This window comes from Astyanax mexicanus, chromosome 20 (genome assembly GCF_023375975.1).
Source record: "Astyanax mexicanus isolate ESR-SI-001 chromosome 20, AstMex3_surface, whole genome shotgun sequence".
NCBI classification, from domain to species: Eukaryota; Metazoa; Chordata; class Actinopteri; order Characiformes; family Acestrorhamphidae; genus Astyanax; species Astyanax mexicanus.
This window is the reverse complement of record NC_064427.1, coordinates 9,428,153-9,449,413: the sequence shown is the minus strand read 5'-3', so window position 1 is coordinate 9,449,413 and position 21,261 is coordinate 9,428,153. Positions and strand designations below refer to the sequence as shown.

Genomic DNA, 21,261 nt, shown 5'->3' with positions numbered 1-21,261 from the left:
ATAACTGCTAATGTTCTTATTCTAATAACTCTAATCATAGCTAACGCTAATATTTCTTACTTTTCTAATATTTAATTGGCACAGTTCTTACATTATATGGACTAAAATACTGGGACACTGTCTCCTTGTTTATTACAAAATCGGGCACATTTAAAAAATATAGTTTGTCCTGCTTTTGTTGGAGTAACTGTCTCTACTGCTCAGGGAAGACTTTCTATTTGATTTGGGAGCACTGTAAATATTTCACATTATCAACCTAATTTATGACACTGAAGATTTTTTTCCAGATAAGTTAAAATTGGTCAGAGTAATCCGGATTTAAAAATGAGATAATCCATCCATAATTTTCAATTAGGGGATGATTTCTATAGCAATAACTAAAATAATCTATAACAATTTATTATCACCTCATGGCTCATCTAAAAAATACAAATAGTTTTATTTATAATATGAACTGAGAGATAAACACTCCAAATATATGGGTAGCACAGAAATAAATTGTTTAAAAGTTATTTATCAAACAGGAAGTTGTGTGTCATGGGCATATATCAACTCAGATCTAAAGCCTATTAGATGTGAAGTTCCCCAAGGACCAATATTGAGACCTTTACTGTTTTTTTTTTTTATCTAAGTGAATTACCTTTATTTGTCTGTTATCTGTTATTGTTTTGCTTGCTGATTACACCAACACTGTTTCCAAAACATATTTCACCATCACTACTCCATCTGCACCTACATCCTGCCTTATAACATTTAAACTTCAAATTATATAGGTAAAGTCAACCTCCTCTCAAAATCACGGTTTGATTAACACTACCCCCAATCTTTTTTATTATTGTATTATTATTTAACAAGTATTACCTTAATATGTTTTTATTTCTATTCCCCCTTGTTCTTTGTCTCACTCAAAGTGTATTAAATATTATTTCAAAATGCTTAGTACAAGCCCTTTCGTCTTGTTTTTTTGTTGGTGTTTTTTTTGGTACTTTCCCTGCAAAATTTAGTTTCTCTTTCTGTATTTCTTTACTCATGTTTTTTAAATACTGTACAGAAAATAACAATCAGAAAACAGAAACAATATGCAACAGTGCTGAAATTCACCACCGCCGTTTGTGTCGTGTTTACTCGTTATAAGAACGTTTGAAAATAGAGTTAAGCAATTTTTGAGAGTTTTTTTCTTTTTGTAAAAGTTCAAATAAAGCTCGGCGGCGGCTTGAATTAGTGTCGGGTCAATTTTTAAAGTTCTGCCGCCATCTGCTGGATAATTTCTTGGACTTTTTATATAAATATTTTTATGTAAAACATAGAAAGTGTAAAGATAGATTAGAATCCCGAATGAGTATTTTATTCATATGAAATCCGATATCCTATTGATATATTTTCTCTTTTTTTTTGTTAGATTTTTGTTGGTATATCTGTAAATTTCTATCAGATTCAGTGAGAGTGTGTGAGTAAGGTGAGCATTTATATACATCATTCCTACTCCTGTTAAATGAAACGAAACGAAACAAAGCGAAGAAAAACGAAAGTGATATTTTATCTGGATCTCAGCGCTCAGCGGCTCCGCGAAACTTTTCTCCCGCAGAGCCGAGCGCGGAGGAGCGGTATGGAGGAATTTCCTTATCCCCTAACTGTGGAGGGACCCTGGCCCTCTACCTCCACCAAAACTCTCTCTTCCAAACTCCAGATTTACTTTCAAAGCAGAAAGAAATCTCAGGGCGGAGACTGCAAGGTGAAGGTCTCTGAGGAAAGCGGGGTCGTTAAGGTTTTATTCAAATCAGAGGAAAGTAAGTAGACTTTAAGTAGACTTATAAATTTTAACGTATTTTTTTTTTTAAGATCAACTAAAATACTTATGTAGCAAAGCAGCAGATTAGTGCAACCTCACTGACGTGTATAGGAAAAAAACAGAAGCGGCCTGAGGGCTATTGGCAAATTGTAAGTGGAGTTGCAATTTAAAAAAATAAAATAAATAAAATTCCCTTTGCCATTAATTTTATTGTGAAAAGCAATGTGTCTTATTGATTTGGAACCAGCATGCACTCACTGAGTTAGGTGGACATAAATGGAGTTTAGTTTTTAGGTTTTAGGGCCTGATTTGAATTGTACATTTTGGATCAAAAGGCAATGTCTTGCTGGTCTTAATCATGTTATAGGCTGGTAGAATTGATAAGAATTAGAAGTACTTGTGTACTTTCTTATTAGATTTCGATTATAGATAATAGATTTATTTTATACCTTCATACGTTTGCATTTACTTACTCTCACATAGTAAAACAAACACAGACACTGCACTGTAAACATTTAATTACATTAAACTCTAGGAACTCGTTTAAGTCTTTTAAGTGTAGCTGAAAATACTGTTGGTGAAGTTGAAACGTCATTTAATAATATATTTTTTATTCTATTTATACATATTTAAAAATAAATGTAATTTTGATTCCAATACCAAATGTAGTAACTTAGCAAATATTTGCTTATTAAATTTACGTTGAAATGACATTCATTTTAGTAATTTTACTGACTTTATAAAGGTGGTTGTTCACTAAGAGGCCCGTAACATTTCAGCAAAGTTATTTCTTTTCTTTTAATGAAAAAAAAAAATCAGTAACTACTAAACTACTACTAAACTTTTTTCTGCTATAAAAAAGATATATAACTATGAGGAATTAAAGTGGGCCCCACATTCTGGCATTTATAGTTTCTTTTTTATCAGAATAAAACTTTTCAAATTAGGTCCTAGCATTACACTGTTTACCAAAATAGAGTAATAAAAAACACTTAAAATAATAATAGTTTGTACCATTTAGCAGCAACACTGTTTTAAACTATGGGCCTTCCTCACTGACTGTCTGCTTCTTTCCAGTCCGAGATCAGGTGCTTGCCAAAGGAGATCACTGTGTGACTATTGAAAGTAATGTGGTGAAGCTGACTGTTTTCAAACCTGGTGAGACTGTGAAGAAAAAGGAAGAACCTAAAGCAGCAGTAAGTGGAAAAAACTATATGTCTATAATCAGATTTCAAAACACCAAAGGCACTTTGCCTAGTCTTACAATATATTTTTATTTCAGTGAAAAAAATCTCCATCCAAAATGCTGTCTAGTCCACAACTAACCTTAATCCTTTTCTGGGAAACTGACCTTAAATTCCTTGTTTTATTCTAAAAGTTAGGATTAACCAATACATAAGCCGCTCAAACATTCCCTCAAGGGGAGCATTGGAACAAGTGAAACTGAAACACTCCCTTCCAAAACTATAGGGGGTTTTGCACGTTTTTTCATAAAAACATAAATTCTTCATTTTAAACTTCCTATCTTTCATTCTAAGAGGCAGCAGACTTTGATTGATTTTCTGTGGAAAGAATAAGATCATACCTATTTTAGACTTTGATTGACTGAATTAGCAAAAACAAAGGCAGCCCCTCCCATTCAGCAGGGACTGGAAAGACTGGACCTATTACTCAGAAATATTTTAAAGCGTGTGATGAGGTATTATGAGGTGTGTAGCTCTGTTTATGGTGCTGTAAAATGACCTAGACCTTTGTTCCTTGTTAACCAGTGTGCCCTTTGTTTTTTATCAGGCTAGAACAGGAGGGGAGGCGACTGCTGGCCTTCAGCAACCAGGTTAGAAACTGTTTGCACTTTGCCTCAAAGCTTTAATGATTACTGACAACCTAAACAATAGCATGTAAAATCCTTTCTGTTGATTCCAAACCAGGGCCTGGTCAATGTCATTTGGTGTCATATCTCTTTAATTCTTGATAACATCAGATTTAGTCTCTTTTCCTGGACTTCTGTTCATTCTCCACAGAAAATTGAAAAAAAATATTAAAATGATTCTACACAGTACTAGAAAAAGAGCAACTCAGAAAGGTCATGTCCTGTTTTTCTTAAGTAACTAATTACACTGCCTGGCCAAAAAAAAAGCCTCCTCCTGGATTTAACTAAGCAATTGATTTGGGGTTGATGCTGCTGTTGGTCTGCAGGTCTAGGTTCAGCAACAGTAAGTGCTGAAAGAATGAGGTCAGCTGACTACCTGAATATACTGAATATAGACCAGGTTATTCCATCAATGGATTTTTTTCCTCCCTGATGGCACGGCCATATTCCAAGATGATGATGCCAGGATTAGTGGAGCTGGAATTGTGAAAGAGTTCAGGATTCAGGGAGCATGAGATCATCATTTTCACACATGGATTGAGAGAGTTCACCACAGAGTCCAGACATTAACCTCATTACGAATCTTTTGGATGTGCTGGATGGAGAAGACTTTGAGCAGCGGTTGGTCAGACTCTACCCTCATCAATGCTGCTGCAAGATCTTGGTGAAAAATTAATGCAACACTGGATTAAAATAAATCTTGTGACATTGCAGAAGCTTATCGAAACAATGCCACAGTGAGTGTGTGCTGCCATCAAAGGTAAAGGCGGTTCAATGAAAAATAGGAGCGTGTGACCTTTTTTTTGGTGGCAACTTTTTCTTTTGGCCAGACAGTGTACTTTGTTACTGCATTTAAGATTTTTTTTAATGGGAATTTGTATTATACTTTACTGTGGCAAAATGCTTTGTACTTTACACACATTTAAGCCATTATTATTTCTAGAATGTTCCTGTGGTTTACCAAAATGAAAAATACATTTAGATGAGGTACATAATTAAGTATAGGAGGTATCAGCCGATATGACAATATTAAACATAAACCAGGCCAAGTATTGTATTTAAGTTAGGTGCGTAGTGTAGTGTCCTGGGGTGCAAATGTACAGGATGTACAGTAAAGTGTCCAGGAGTGCAAGTCTACAGGATGTACAGTAAAGTGTCCAGGAGTGCAAATGTACAGGATGTACAGTAAAGTGACAAGTGTCCAGGGGTGCAAATAAACAGTATATACAGTAAAAAAGGAAAAGAGTCACAGGGTGTAGATGTGTAGGGTGTTTTTCCAGTACAGATAAAAAAGGCTGTGATTAAGAAAGCACATATGAGACTTGTTCCTCATCTGTCTTCTCTCTTCCGGCTCCACTGGAAGGAGTTGAAGAGTCTGATGGCTCTCGGGACAAACAATCTTCTCAGTCTGTCCGTAGAGCAGCTCTGTGACAAGAACCTGCCACTGAAACTGCTCCTATGATCCATGATGATGGAATGCAATGGGTGATCATCATCACCATGATGGAGAGTAGTTTGTGCAGTGTCCTCCTCTCTGCCACCGTTACCACAGAGTCCAGCTCCACGCCACCCACGGACCCCGCACGCCTGACCAGCTTGTCCAGATGTATCTCGTCCGTCTTCTTTATTCTTCCTCCCCAGCAGACCAGTATATATTTAACCCGTATGTATTTAACTATAAATATAACAACCCCTTTTTGTGAAATCACCAGTACCACCCATTATAACAAACATCCTTTTCATGCTGTGAATCAGATCATATTTCATCCAACAGGTAATAAAGTAATAACATCCTTTTCTCTTGGGGCTCTTGGTACAGAACTGATTATATCAGTATACATAGGACTCCAGTTAATGTTCCTCCATATTGTAGATATTTTCTCATATTCTTCATCATGACATCTTCCTCTCTTTCCTTTGCTTTTGTTCCTAGATGTCTTTGATGAGACTAAGACAGACCCTCAAACCAAACCACCTCCCAAGGACAGTTTAAAGGAACCGCCACAATCATGCGCCGTGGTCCTGCAGAACGTGTCGGACAAACTGCCCAAAGACGTTCTGGCACTTTTAGTGGAGAACATCAGTGGCGTTTCTGAAGACGAGTTTTTCATCGAGTTAATAACGGAATTGGATGTCGCTGTTGTGACCTTTAATGACCCCAGTGGTATGTCCTCTGTTTGTTTTGGTCAGCTGTGTTTCATAGATGATTGCATTAAAAAAGAACATTTATTTCAGCATAGTCTAGATCTATGCTCTTTAAATACAGTAAGCGTCCGCCATGTTATTATATTACCTAGAAGCATATTTAAGACTGTTAATCTATAATTCTTTAACCCTTGTGTGGTGTTCATATTTTTGTTACTCGTTTACTTTGTTACTTGTATTTAATTCAGCAAAATTAAGCAATTTTACATTAAAATGCTTTACACATGCTTGCTTCACCTAAAATGCAAGCAATATAAACAGCTTACATGGTTAATATTTGTCCTTTACCTTTCTTATGTTACATTTCTTTCAAAAAGTGCTACTCATTTTTTATTAGTTTTTTAATAAAATGTAAAAGAAAATGAATTAAACTCAAGATATGAGTAGAAAATTTGTTTAGTTTTAAATTTACAAATGAAGTAATGTTTATTACCCCTTAGCCAAACATACTGTATGTAATATAAATGATTAAGAGGGGTATACAGTGTGTGTTTATCGAAAATGTGTTTTGATATATGTTTTTCACAAAAAATGAGCCAATGCCAATGAGTTTGAGTTAGAAAAAATATTTTTTTAGTATCATTTGAAGAAAAATGAAAACGGGTCCCACAGACCCAAACGCCACACAAGGGTTAAGAAAAAAAAGAAACATGAAATCATGCAAACAACTAACAAAATCTGATATAATCTTATAGTTGGGTTCAAGCTCCTCCACTAATTTTGTTAGAGCAACAGTTTGTCAACTACTCTGAAAGGTGCAGCAAATATTGGTTAAGAGGATCCTAAGCCTGTAGATCACAATGTTACACACAGACAGTATTTGTAGAGTCTTGATTTTGTGTGCTCAGACAATCGAGTCAGATGATGTACTTAACTGTAAATTCACCTCCAGATTTTTTATAGGTATATGTATGAGTAAAATGAGCATTGTTTTTTTTTTATTTTATAAACTATGCACAACATTTCTCCTAAATTTCAAATAAAATTATTGTTAGTTGGATCATTTATTTGCAGAAAATGAGAAATGGTCAAAATAGCAAAAAAGATGCAGAGCTTTCAGACCTCAAATAATGCAAAGAAAACAAGTATATATATTTATTTCGAAACAACAATACAAATTGTTTTCTAATGTTTTTATTGTTATCAATATTTTTATAATGTTTTCATTGAAAACCTCCGGAATGTAGTCAATAGAAATATGGATGGTCACAAACCGTCAAAGAAAGTTGAGCTGATTTCATTTTTGTTTTCATTTAAGAGTGGCATAAGGTCACTCAAAAGCAGAGTGGAAGACTGGTGGAGAGCATCCCAAGATGCAAGGAAGCTGTAATCTACCAAATCTTGTGTAAGCCCCCAAACCACTAGGCCCATACAATACCACCCTCTAATAATTCCCAAAGCAATTAAACAAACAACACTACTGCCTAGGGGTAGTAGGTAGTACCAACTGACTCGGTCCCCACTCAGGTTTGGATAAATAGTGGAGGATTACCCAAGGTGAAATAAGAGAAAGATGATGACGTTTCACAATGTGTCTTTATTAGAAAATCTTAAAAAAAAACAACAACTCGTTTGCTCACATGAATTGACCCAAATCCACAATTGGCAGTGTTAATAAAGGAATTAATTGCCTGGTAGCTTGAACGTGGGAAAACTAGTAGTATAATACCCCAAAAGAAAATAAGCAAAAATTTACAAGAGTTTTAAGGGCTCAATTATAACCAAATACTTCAAAAAAATAATATAAATAAAATAGATAACACAACAAACTCAAAATCAAACAAATTCAAAATTAACTTAAAGAAAACACACTCCACCCCAAAAGAGAACCCTCACGACTTGTACCTCAGCTTAGTTAACACGAGATTATAATAATACCACCTCCCACCAGGCCCCACACTGTCCAACTGGTTCAATTGAATGTGATGCAATTTTAATTTAAAACAGAATTGGCACTCAAGTCAATTAACGTTTACTACCTTTAAAACCCAATCTTTAATATATTTTACTATTAAAAGTTTCAAGGGGAAGGAAAGAACAATAATTAATTTTCACTGGCCAGGGATACTCCTATAAAGGAGAAAGCACACCATTAGCACTTTACAGCTCTAAAACTTTTCTTTCATTAAACTAATTTAAAACATGAACCTACCTATATTCTAAACATTCTATATATCTGCCTTGGAAGGGCTCCACTTCCCTTGTTACTGCTGTCCACTACTGGATGTTACTGCTTTAAAACATAAAAAAAAAAAAAAAAAAATAAGCATGCTGTATGATTTAATTTTACCTGCAGCCCACAAAATAACAAACAGAAACATCAGATACCTGTATCTGGACTTCCACAATGCACACTGGCTCACCGGCATACACAGGGCTGCAGTTCACTACAAAATAGGCTCTTATTCCACACTGTAAAACAAGTGCATACTTTTAAAACTAGCCACAAAGGCATACTAGCTTAACTTCTCACAAAACAGGTTAAAACAATTATTAAATACCTGTATCTGGACTCCCACAATGTGTACCGGATTCACTGGTGCACAACGGCTGACTTCTCCAGCCCTACCACACTCCAAACCAACCGAATGAAGTACCAAAAACGCTGCTCTGAAGTTTCAGCCCTCCGTGCTACCTGCACATATCCCTGGCAGTGAGCCAAAAAGATCGCTGAGCAAAATCCCACAATCCTTTTAAAGAATGGCGGCTACACACTTCTAACCAAACGAGAGTTAAACAAAGTCTCACGAGACTTAAACCAAAGCCTGCAAGCCTTAAGACATTTGTAGTGCACTGCCTCCCTCTACTGGAGAACCTCAAGAGTACACTACCAGCTTCACTCACCATAACCCCATTACAGGTTACACTTGATTTCTGAACTCTCAAACAGTATTACACACATTACTTTTGCTGTTTCTGAACATGAACTTGTTTTCTTTTCATTATTTGAGGTCTTATTTTGACCATTTCTCATTTTGTGCAAATAAAAGTTCTATATGAACAATGTTGTTTTATTCTATAAACTACTGAAAAATATTTCTTTGGAATTTGGAAGAAAAGTTATCAGTAGTTTATAGAATAAAACAACAATGTTTATTTTACAAAAATACCTCTTTTTCTTGAGCACCCTAATTTTTTGTGAGAATAGTGGCTATCCTAAACTAATCAGATGGTCCAATTTATCATATATATATTTTTTCCTTTTGCAGTTGTTGACAAGTTTCTCCTGGAGAGCAGGACTAATAAAAAAATCCTGCAGTATGGCCTTAAGGGTCGCGCTCTGGAAAAAACGAAAAGCATTAAAGTAGAAAATGTGCATGGTACATACGTTAAAGACCTGCTAGAACTCTACTTTGAAAAGTATGTTGAGGTGGAAAGAACTGTCATGATTCCAGAGGAGGAAGCTGCCATTGTCACTTTACGACATCACTCAGGTACATCACTCAAGCTCTTAATTTTATACAGTGATTTTTCAACCAAGTTGAATGTGAGGAAAGCTTGAGTTTTAAATGAATTAAACATCTTACATCACTTTTGTTTTAGATGTGGAGAAAATTCTGGGGATGAAACATCAAATTGACCGCAAACAAGTCAATGTTTATCCGTATTTCACGTCTTTGGGTACAGCCTTGTATGGCAAAGACAGACCAACATGGAGTCTGCCCAAACCGTTCACAGAGAAGATCCATCCTGCAATCAAAGAATTCCTTGATAAGCAGGGATTAATATCTTCCATCTGTGATCAGATGAGCACTTATTTCTGTGATGTAACTATGGATAGAGCTGAAGTCCAGATCAGCCCTCTTCCCTCACTCCTAAAGCAGAAAGATTTAACCAAGACACAGATAGACAGCTGGAAGCAAAATGTTACAGATGGCTTTAGAACCATTGTCTCCAATTATGCTGTTTTTGAGCATGCAGTGATGCCTTCTATGTGGGCAACTGTAGAGAAAGACGTCCGATCCGTAGTAAAAGACAAAGCTTTCATGAGAATGGATGGTGGAGTCCTGACAATAGCAGGAATGGCTCAAGACATTAACTTCCTGAAACAGATTTTGGAAGAGGTTTTAAAGAAAACATCAAACCAGATGGAACGGGACAAGAACACTGCCTCAGACACCATGGAAATGTCCTCTGCCATGTTCTCATTGCTCATTCAGGAGGGTCTGCAGCACAGTGCTAAAGCCAAATACCCAGAGCTGAAATTCTCACACAGAAAAGACACTAATCAGTTAGTATTGCAGGGTCTTCAATTGGAAATTATTGACATCAAAAATTGGATCCTAGAAAGGAAAATGAGCATGAAACAGAAGACTCTGAGAATAGAGCCTTCATTGCTGGAGTTCCTGAGATCAGTTGACTGTGATGAGATGTCTGGAGACTTATTTACAACCAAAGGAATTAGCTCAGTCTACAAAGTTCAAAATGGAGATGTTGTATTAATGGGAAGCACAGACTCTGCTCTTTCTCAGGCAGAAAAGCGACTTCAAACGATGCTTACATCCAGAACCCTGTCTTTGGAGGACCAAGCAGTGCTTGAAAAGCGAGAATGGCGTTCTCTCAGAAACAATTTGAGTGACACATACAACTCATCCAAGAAGAAAACTGTGATGATAATACCCTCAAGAAATGGAGACACACTGGTAGTGTCTGGCTTCAATGAACCTGTCTTGGAAGTCAGCAGGAATTTAGAGCAATTCGTTAATGAACACTCAAGGGTCGAAAAGGTCATTCGTGTCAAGTCTTGCGCTGTGGTGAAATTCATGATTGAGAAAAAGTCTGAGGTCTGGAAGAAATTCGTAGAGTCCAATGAAGTGAAAGTACATTTTGACCCAAGGAGACCATTGATCCGACTGTCTGGAGAGCGTGGACATGTCCAACCAGTCATGGGGAATTTTCAGGAAATTGCTAAATCCCTCCACACTGATAGAATGATAATAAACAAGGCAGGTGCCAAAAAGTTCTTTCGGGAACAGAGAGCCATGTTCCAGATGATGATAAAGGAAAATAGATTTGTGGTTGTTCTTGAGGAAGGTCACATGCTGGAAGAGGATGAAGAAGATGAAGATCATTATGACAGTGACAGACAGGACGATTTTGCACAGTTGTCCTGTAAGGTCCAATTGCCTGATGGGGTTACCATCACAGTCAGAAAAGCTGATATCTGTCAGTTAAAAGTGGATGCTGTGGTCAACGCTGCCAACGAAGACCTGAAGCACATTGGCGGTTTGGCTTTGGCACTCCTGAAAGCTGCTGGACCAAGTTTACAAGATGAGAGTGATCGATACGTAGCTGTAAATGGACAGGTGCAACCTGGTAACGCCATCACTACTGGAGCTGGTCGTCTTCCGTGCAAATATGTGGTGCATGCTGTTGGTCCCCGCTTCTCAGATACTGACAAGTTTACAGCAGTGAGACGACTGAGGCAGGCTGTGAGGGAAAGTTTAAATCAAGCTGTGGAAAACAAGTGCTCCTCCATTGCAGTCCCAGCCATCAGCTCAGGAATATTTGGCTTTCCTCTGGAACTCTGCTCTGAAACGATTGCGAAGGAACTGCATGCTTATGTTGAAGATCAAAAACGTCAGAGGGGCAGAAGGTTAACTGAGATTCATCTGGTGGACAATAATGCCAACACTGTAAATGCCATGGCTCAGGCTATTAGGAAGGAATTTGCAGATTTCAACCCAGAGATGACCTTTCCAGAGCATAGGGGATCCTATGGGGCAGGCAGCCGTGGACATGGTAGTAGTGGCAAGAGTTATCGTGGACGTAACACCCAAGGTCAGGGATATGGTGGTCGAGGTGCTTATGGCCATGATAGCACTGAGCCAAGAAATTATGAGCAACACATTCACAGAACAAAGGAACCTTCAAAATTTGAAACTCAAGGAAGGTTCCCGAGGCAAGACTCAAACCATTCATCCAGACCCCTTGAAAAGCAATCCACACAAGAGGGACTGAAAGTCAATCTGAGAAAAGGGAACATCCAGGATGCAACTGTAAGTGAGCTTTTCAACATATATATAATCACATGGTCTGGTAATAAAAAAAACTGATGATTTTTATTTAATAACACAATCACCACATGATGTATACATTATCAACAACATAAATTAACATGTTCTCTTTACCATTCATTCCACAGTCTGATGTCATTGTCAATAGCATCGCAGAAGATGTGAATCTCAGCACAGGTGCTGTCACTAAAGCACTCCTAGATGCTGCTGGTCCTCAACTTCAGTCAGAAGCTAATTCTTATCTTACTTCTTTTGGATTATCGAGGCTAAATTATGGTGACATTGTGGACACTGCTGGATACAACCTAAACTGTCGAAAGGTTTACCATGCTGTTTGTCCTTTTTGGAAAGGAGGATCTGGTTCAGAAACTGAGGTGATTCTGAGAGCTTTATGACTATGCTTAATCCATATTTAACATTTCCAAATGAACAGTGATCAATGTTCTACAGACATTTATTCATGAAACTGATATACATTGTGTATTTTTATTTAAACAGACACTGAAACAGATCGTTGAAAACTGCCTTAAAAAAGCAGAACAGGAGAGAATGACTTCGCTTTCCTTCCCGGCTCTTGGTACGGGGAACCTTCGCTTTCCTAAAGACTTGGTGTCCAGAATGCTGCTAGGAGCGATTCACGACTTTAGTGCCAAGTTCACTCCTCGACACCTTCAAGAAGTGACTGTGGTTGTGCACCCTTCAGATAATGAGACTGTACAGGTACTGGATTAAACAGCTCTTTTCTCATTGGAAGTTGTGTGAAATGTTTCTGTCTTGTAATATTTGTATTTTCTTTTCTGCTCATCAGTGTTTCATAAAGAGCTTTAGAGGTGGGAGGCCAGGTCCCATCACTAACAGTGCACAAGCTGGTCAACAATCGTCAACTAAAAAATCACATGCGAAGCCTTCACAGTCTCCTGGTGAGTTTCTCATGCATTTACCCATCACATTTATTGTCACCTTCATTTCCTTTAGTGTTTAGGGGTTAATTAGCTAAGATGTTTTTTTTTTTTTGAACTAAAGACGTTAATATATATATAAAAAAACGTTCCTCAGATTGTATTGAGTAGTTTAGTTTTAAAGGACACTATCTTACAACCTGTGCAAGAGATGTGGCAATGCTTATTGGTATCTTACACCCCGCCAACAGTCTATTATCATGCCTTCTGCTACACATGCCTTCTGCTTCGTGTATCATGCCAGTGCTACACGAAGTGTGGTGTGTTCAGGCAAATTTCTGCTACATTGCTATCTTGGCAACGGAAAACGCTGGTGTGCCACTAACTGAATACAACCTAGACGGATGTCAACAGTCTCTGTCAACAGTCCCTGACATTCAGGGCCCTATTTTGCGATCTATAGATGAGAAATCAACCGTGCACCATTGCAACTTAACTTAGGGTGTGTCAGTGTGTTTTTGGTATCTTGACGACAGGAAAAGTACACCCTGCAAGTATACCAATCAACATATCATTTGCCATTCCCTTTAAGAGCCAGGTGCGCTCTGACTTTGGCAGATTGGTATTTTAATGGCGCAGCTGACTATTGACTGTTGCCAAGGTTGTTTTCAGTCAGTGGTGCTCCTGTGTTTTCCAAAGAAAAGACAGCAATACACAGAAAATTACCTGAATACCCCTAACTTTGGTGGTTTAGATGGTTTGTGGGATGTAATAAAGCAATGAGCATCACAATGTGCCCAGCACAGGTTGTAAGATAGGGCCCACATTGCTGTCTTGGCACTGAATTGACACAGGTGTGTGCTCAATATTTGCAAAACAAACACATGTACACGCAGAAGCGCACAAAAATCCTACTAACATGCAGAATATGTGCCAAAATGAAATGCGAAACCAATATTACTCTATTCACTGCACTTGATCTCTTTATTGAAAAATAATAAGCCCGCAGGTCTTTAAAAAGTCTTAAAATGTCTAAAATTATCTTAAAAATGTCTTAAATATACTGGAAATTTGCTGTAGGTATTACATTTTCAGATGGTGCATTTAATGCTGGTGGGAAAACACAGTGGCCCACCTTGAACGTCTAATCTGGGTAGAGAACTAACGTTAACGGAGAGCTAGCTAACATTAGCAGCAAGCTAGATGGCATATTAACGTTAGCAGCGAGGTAGCTACGTTGCTGAGGAGAGAACTAAGGTTAGTGGAGAGCTAGCTAACATTAGTGGAGAGCTAGCTAACATTAGTAGTAACCTAGCAATGTTACTGAAGGAGAAGTAAGGTTAGCGGAGAGCTAGCTAACATTAGTGGAGAGCTAGCTAACATTAGCAGTAACCTAGCAATGTTACTGAAAGAGAAGTAAGGTTAGCGGAGAGCTAGCTAACATTAGTGGTGAGCTAGCTTACATACTGACCTTACCAGAGGGTTATCTAAGTTACCGGGAAGAGAACTAAGGTAAACGGAGAGCTAGCTAACACAGTAACTTTAGCAGCAAGTTAGCTAACACAGTAACTTTAGCGGCGAGCTACCTAATGCTACTGGGGAGAGAATAAAATTTAGGGGAGAGCTAGTGAACTTTAGCGGCAGGCTAGCTAAAATGCTAACAAACAAACGTTATCAGCGAGCTAGCTAACTGGAGGGTTAAATAAGTCTTGACTAAGACTATAATAAATAAATCATTTTAGGCTGCATTTTACAACTTAGGTCCTGGAATGTGTCCATTGGAGATCCTCTTTGTGCCCTCTTTTGTGTCTAAAAAATTAGACAATTAAGCTAATCAAACTAATAATTTATCCTTACCCTGTAATATACCAGGACTGTTTGGTGTGGTCTCCACTTCTACCCTTGGAGTGCACAAAGTGCAGGTGGGACGTGTGACCCTGGAGGTGTCATCCGGCAACATCACCAAAGAGAAAAGTGATGCCATTGTTAACTCCTCTAACTCAACGTTCTCTTTAAAATCAGGTAAGCACGTTTTATAGCACTGTTGCTTTTTAATAGAGTCAGTTTGATATCTTTATTTGGGCTGTAATTATTCATCATAAAACAATAACTATTTACAATCGAGGTTTGTCACTTATGTCACTTTCTACTTAGTTTGTTTTCTGATCTGTGTCAACTTAGGAGTCTCCAAAGCCATTTTAGATGCTGCTGGACCACAGGTGGAACAAGAATGTGCACAGGCTGGTTTGTGAACCCTTTCAGTTCATTTTGTCTATGCCAGTACCGTAATTAACATTCTGATAATTAATGAGCCTTTGTTTGTTTTGTACGTTCCTCAGTGAAAGGAAGTCTTCAGCAAAAGGAACACATAATGACCTCTGGAGGGCAACTTCCGTGCAAACACATCATCCACGTCATTGGCCGAAACAGTGCTGCAGCCATCAATAATGTTGTTTACTCCGTCTTGAAGTTGTGTGATGAAAATAAGTTCTCATCTGTTGCCTTCCCTGCACTTGGCACAGGTAGATCACAGTGATCACGATCATTTTACTGCTTGTATTCTGGTTCTCTATAGTATTGTAGGCAACGTTGCCAAAAACATCATCAAACTCTTTCTGAAAAAGTCATTTTTCTTGACGTCTCAACGATTAGGTCAAGGTGGGATCAGTCCTTCTGTCGTCGCTGATGCCATGATTGATGCCGTGGTAGAGTTTGTGAAAAAGAAAAAAGCACAACATTTACAGAGTGTGAAGTTCCTGATATTCCAAGGATCCATGGTGTCGGATTTCCACCAAAGCATGCTGAGGAGGCAGCAGGAGGGTGTGGAGGAGGACAACACTGTGATTGGCTGGATAAAAGGTTAGTGGACATATGCAGTGATGTTACACAGACATTTCATTTCATATCTTGGTCACATAGTTAAAGATGGTCACACTTGGTTAAATAGTGAGTCAGCATAACATACTCAACACTGCTTCCCTTTTCATTTCTTTGAATATTACAAAAAAGGAAAATTTGATGCCGTGACCAACTACTTTGCGGGCGGCAATCCAGAAGCATCCATAAATGAGGACTTTGTGATGGTGGGGGAGGAGTTTGAGCCGGCTGTAATTCAGCTGTGTGGAGAAAGCCAGTGGGACCTGAGGGATGCCAAGGAACTGATCAATGGTTTCTTAGAGAGGGAGCATACCAGTTTAAACCTCCAGGACTCCGCCATCAACCATTTCTCCAGGGAGGATGTAGAGGTACTGAACAGTCTCCAAAGAGATCTCACAGTCAGCATCCATCTGAACAAGAGCGGCCCAGAGAGGTTCATCACTGTGGAGGGCCTGTCCAAAGATGTGCTCAAGGCTGAGCGCACCATCCAGGACATGATCCGGAAAGTGGACAAGAATGAGGCTCGCAAACGGGATGCCTTCATTGTCGGCAGCATGGTAGAGTGGCAGTATCTCGACAATAAAGAGAATAAACTCAAAGCCTTTGACTATTTGACTAACTATGACCTGGAAGAAGCCTTTAGACAAAAACTGCCTCGCATAAGGATTAGGATCAACAACGAGATGTGTGACGTTGATATAGCTGGAAAAAACGCTACTGGGAAAAGTGGTCAGATTGAGTTGAAGAGGGTTGACAGAAAAGGTAAGATACTTTAAGTGGTATTTCCTTATATTCCATGTTCTTCATTTGATTTGCAGACTGACTGACATTTTTGTGATTGCATTTTTGTAGAACAAACCTCTGAGCCGCTGCCCAGTCACTGGGAGGACATGACGGGAAGCTTTGTTAAACGGGTCCAAATTCAGTCAGGCTCCCAGGAATACACAGATGTTGAGAAGGAGTTCAGAAGAACTGGACTGAACAATAATATCCTTAAAGTAAGAGTGGTTTTTGTCTAGTCAACTATATACAGTGGCAAAAACGTGTGTATGTGAACCCTGTGGAATTCTGTGTTTTTCTGCATTAATTTGACATAAAATGTCAAAAAATGTGCTTAGTTCAAAAATATAATGTGCCTAAAGTAATATCCCTAAAGATGTATGATCTTGCAGATCTGTAGTGAACATTTTTATTCAGTGCTCAAAGTGGTAGTGAAAAAAGTAAGTGAACCCTTGTAATCTGTCACGAATGAAGAGGGATGGATGTAATTGCAGAATATTTATAGAAATATATATTTATTAAATAAACAAACAAATAAACAAACGAACTTAAACCAAAGCTACACTGAAAACAAACAGAAAACAAACACGAGTAAACGCAAGACAAAAATACAAGACTGAAATAACTAAAATAACAAAGAGAGGATTTAAGAATAATCAAAACTAAGAAAACACTAATACTAGAAACAAAAACCAACCTCACACATACACAGCAAGGTATCACACAAAAGACTCCACACCGAACACTGAAACAGAGAAGCTTATATGCACAGGGAGAGTGAGGAACACCTGGGCCAAGATAATGAGGGGGCGGGGTTACAAACACTGCACAAGGTGAGATCACTAATGGTTAGGGCGGTGCTAGGGTGGAGACAAAACAGTAACAAAACAATGCCATGTGCTCAAAAAGGCACATGGCTACGAACACAAGACAGGAAAACAGAGGGCAGGAGCACAGAAAACCAAAAGAGGGAAAAACACAGGACAGACACAGGTGTGACATAATCAAGTGTAATCAATAGCTGGTTAATCCCCAGCAAAAAACCTCAACCAGCCACTACTTTTAGCTGTGGATCAGAGCTGCATGTGGTTCATGAGGAATTTAAAAGCATTCTTCCTTAAAGTTATTACTTTAGTTCTGTCATAATCCTTAAGTGTACAGCTCACTTCAAATCAAATCTATAATATCTGAGATCTGGGTTCTGACTTCCATTCCAAAAGGTAGATTTTGTTTTTCATAAGCCATTCTGTTGTTGGCTTGCTCTGGTGTTCTGGGTCATTGTCCTGGTGCATCACCCAACTTCTACAGCGTTGATGTACAGAGCTGAGAGTGCCTGATGTACAGGCACTCTCACATCATCCTGTATTTTTTTAATTTAATTAATTTAATTTTAATTAATTAATTTTTTAATTTAACTAATTTAATTAGAGTCTAAAAGCGGAGAGAGTGCGCATTTATAGCGCATAAAAACGGGCCAAAGAGAAGCGGAGAGGGTGCGCTGAAAGTAATCAGGAAAATGTATTATTTAAAGTGGTATATTTAATTATTTGTTTTATTACAGAGTGTGGCCCGTGACTTCAAATATATTTCTCCTTCTGGCCCCCAACAAAAAAAGTTTGGACACCCCTGCTCTATAGAGTTTAGGTTTGAAGACATGCTTGGCCAGTCCAGCCTCTTTACCCTTAGTTTTTTTAGCAAGGCACTGGTCGTCTTAAAGGTGTGTTTGAGGTCATTGTCATATCGAAATACTGCCCTGCAGCCCAGTTTCCGAAGTGAAACTGCTTTGCTGATAATGATAAAGAAATTGTTAATGGCTGTGTTGAGGTATTTTAAATTAGCACAGCTAATTTACACTGTTATACAAGCTGTACACTGACTGATGTTACATGGTATCAAAGTGTTATATCTTCAGTGTTGTTGCATGAAAAGATATAATGCAGGATTTACAAAAGTGAGAAAAGTAAGTACAGATTTGTACCTAAAAGAGTACAAAGCTTGTCGCTGGGGCTGTACCTTACAAAAAAGATACTTTTCAGTGAAAGTCCTTTTTTGTACCCATGGTTTTTGTGCCAGAAAACATTAAAAAGTTTTTAAACATTATCATCAACTATAACAAATATGTGTCAAAAACTTGATGATCCAAAATTGTCTGACTTTCAAATGAAAAATGTCCAATTAAAATATATATTGTTCATTAGTACAGTGGTACAGAATACAGAATGTACCTTTTGTCTGGTTAAATTGTACAAATTTGTACTTATTGCTGTTAGAAATGACTTTGTATTTCAAAGGGAACAAATCTGACCCTGTAAAGACCAATATTGTACCTTTGAGGGTACAATTATTAAGAATGTTCCTTTGAGTACAAAAAAGTACTCATCTCGTACCTCTGTTTTTAGAGTGAATTGTAATCATTCTGATTATTCATTGATTCTTATGAAATTAAGGATATTACAAATAATAATTTTCTAACATGTTTAGAGAAACAGTCCCTACTGTCCAGCCATAACTTACTCCACTAGATTTGTGAAAATTGCTGTGAGAATGTGATTGCATTCAGCGACAAGAGCATTAGTGAGCTCAAGATGATGAAGATCATTCCCAATTAATTCCAATTATTTATCACAATTACTGGATAGAGTTCCATCACTCCCGAAACATGATGTTTCATTGCACCACAGCTCCACACCACAGTGCTGGGGTATTTATAACCCTCTATCTCATACCTTTCTTTAGGCACAGTGCCAATATGTTCACGTTTATTTGTGTCAGAGAGTTCTATTCTATTGGCAATGCTGTTTGACAGATATTAGTTATATAAGTGTTTGTTTGCAGAGGGTTAAGTAATGAGATTAATTTTGGTTTGTTTTTACTCCTGTGTGATGTTCTCAGATTGAGAGAGTACAGAACAGCACTCTGTGGAAGAACTACATGATCCAGAGGAGTCATTTGGATGATAAGAACAAGCACAACAACAATGAAAGGAAGCTTTTCCATGGTACCGGAGCTGATAATATTGATAAGATCGACAAACATGGCTTCAATCGGAGCTACGCTGGGATGCACGGTATAATATATAGAATCTGTCTGTGATAAGCCAATTAACTGCATTTATTTAGTAATGTGTTTCTCAATCTCTCTTTTTTGTTTTCTCTTCTGCTAAGGTGCCATGTATGGTAATGGTGTGTATTTTGCTGTTGACCCAGTTTACTCAGCTCAAGGCTACGCCAAGCCAGACCAGCTTGGTCATAAGCGCATGTATCTGGCCAGAGTTCTGGTCGGTGACTACACCACAGGGAAGTCGGGTCTTATTTCACCTCCAGCCAAGAGCTCGGGTGCCACGGATTTATACGACAGCGTCACTGATAATCAACAAAACCCAACTATGTTTGTGATCTTTCATGATGTGCAGGCATACCCAGAATACTTGATCATATTCCAGTAGATGTGGCTTTTATGCATTTTTATCTGATCGTGTCTCCGAAATTCTAAAATTCTAATAGATTATTCAAGACTAAATGCAATGTCAACAAAATGTTTAATTGAAAAAAAAAAAAACAGCTATACTGATTTGCTATTTCATCCTTAGATATTTGTGGCTTAATATTTTTCCTTAAGGGTTTTCAGTGGGTCATATAACAGTGTATAACAGATATACGCAGTATGGATTATAAACACCACATGTTATCAAATCTTAAATTCAACAGCATCAATGAGGTTATTATACTTATATAAGTGTTTATACTGAAACGTTTTTAATCTCTGAGTAGTGTGTGTTGTGTGAATTACCTGAAGCTTTTTTTTGTAATTGTGCTTTGCAATACTTTTCAGCTCCACTAAAGGGCAGTAAATACACATGCAACAAGATCATGCACTGACGAACGTACAAAGCAATGCACTACAAATTTTCAGAACATAGTTTCCTTCTTTTTTTTTATCATATGCAATTATTATAGCTTTGTAAATGGGAAACAGATCGCTTATAAAAAAAAATGGCAACATTTAACAATAATTCATGTTTGTAAAAGCTCCCATATACAAGTTTTTACACGAATACATTGCCCACTGTCTCTGGTGTGACTTAGTGATTTAGTCTCTTCTTCAATCTTGTCAGGATTAATTAGATTGTTTATACAAAGGCGTTTTTTTTTGGGGGGTCAAATGTATCCCTGACCACTTCTAAAATGTTTTCTTTTCTGTCTGAGACACACTGGACCATATTCACAGCTGTAATCAGTGGTGTCAATCTATAGTAAGATGACCAGGATGTATCTGAATGCAAGGGACCTTTAGAGAAAAAAACTGTTAGTGGTGTTTTAAAACTGCAATTAGTATGAATGTTTTGCCTGGTAATGAGATTGCACAATAATAAAAAATAAAAAAAATCAGTATAACAGTTGGCCATTTGCATGTTTTGTGATTTTTTTTTAATTATTTTTACCAAGACAGAAGTCAAGCTATTCAGCTACTTTGTAAACATTGTTAACGACAAGCTGAGTAAAAAAAACGAAGATTAAAAGATTCAAAGACTCAAACAGTAGTTTATTGGGTTACACTTTAAAATAAGACTACCCTTATAAAGGATTTATGAATGGTTTATAAATGAATAAATAGAGTTCATTAATGGTTATTAATTAGGTTGCAAATACTTTAAACCCCATTAATAAGCAGTTAATGAATATATAACACATACAGTGAGCTTAAAATTAGCAAAATAATGATTCCACACTCATTCATGCTGTCAAAGGTCAGATCTTTCTAGATACTGATTTTACTTTGTGTTTTCCATCAATCAGCATTAAATCTGTCATATTAATATATTTC

The 21,261-nt window shown here is 37.6% G+C and overlaps 1 protein-coding gene and 1 long non-coding RNA gene across 2 annotated transcripts; one reads left to right on the top strand and one right to left on the bottom strand.

Moving 5' to 3' along the window:
- The first annotated feature begins 1,516 nt into the window (after nucleotides 1-1,516).
- LOC103023510 (protein mono-ADP-ribosyltransferase PARP14) lies at nucleotides 1,517-20,836 on the top strand. Its single transcript, XM_022681053.2, has 17 exons — nucleotides 1,517-1,787; nucleotides 2,867-2,985; nucleotides 3,581-3,623; nucleotides 5,593-5,823; nucleotides 9,074-9,298; nucleotides 9,408-11,863; nucleotides 12,010-12,255; nucleotides 12,380-12,601; nucleotides 12,690-12,801; nucleotides 14,653-14,802; nucleotides 14,962-15,024; nucleotides 15,120-15,302; nucleotides 15,433-15,639; nucleotides 15,790-16,419; nucleotides 16,510-16,655; nucleotides 19,330-19,504; nucleotides 19,602-20,836. The coding sequence occupies exons 1-17, from the start codon at nucleotides 1,607-1,609 to the stop codon at nucleotides 19,880-19,882; spliced, it is 5,670 nt and encodes a 1,889-aa protein (XP_022536774.2). The 5' UTR covers nucleotides 1,517-1,606; the 3' UTR covers nucleotides 19,883-20,836.
- Nucleotides 7,382-8,531, bottom strand: LOC125784815 (uncharacterized). The gene is made up of 3 exons (XR_007427414.1): nucleotides 8,193-8,531; nucleotides 8,017-8,097; nucleotides 7,382-7,934 (listed from the first exon to the last, which is right to left on the bottom strand). It is a non-coding gene; the product is annotated as an uncharacterized LOC125784815 (long non-coding RNA).
- Nucleotides 20,837-21,261: the final 425 nt, after the last annotated feature.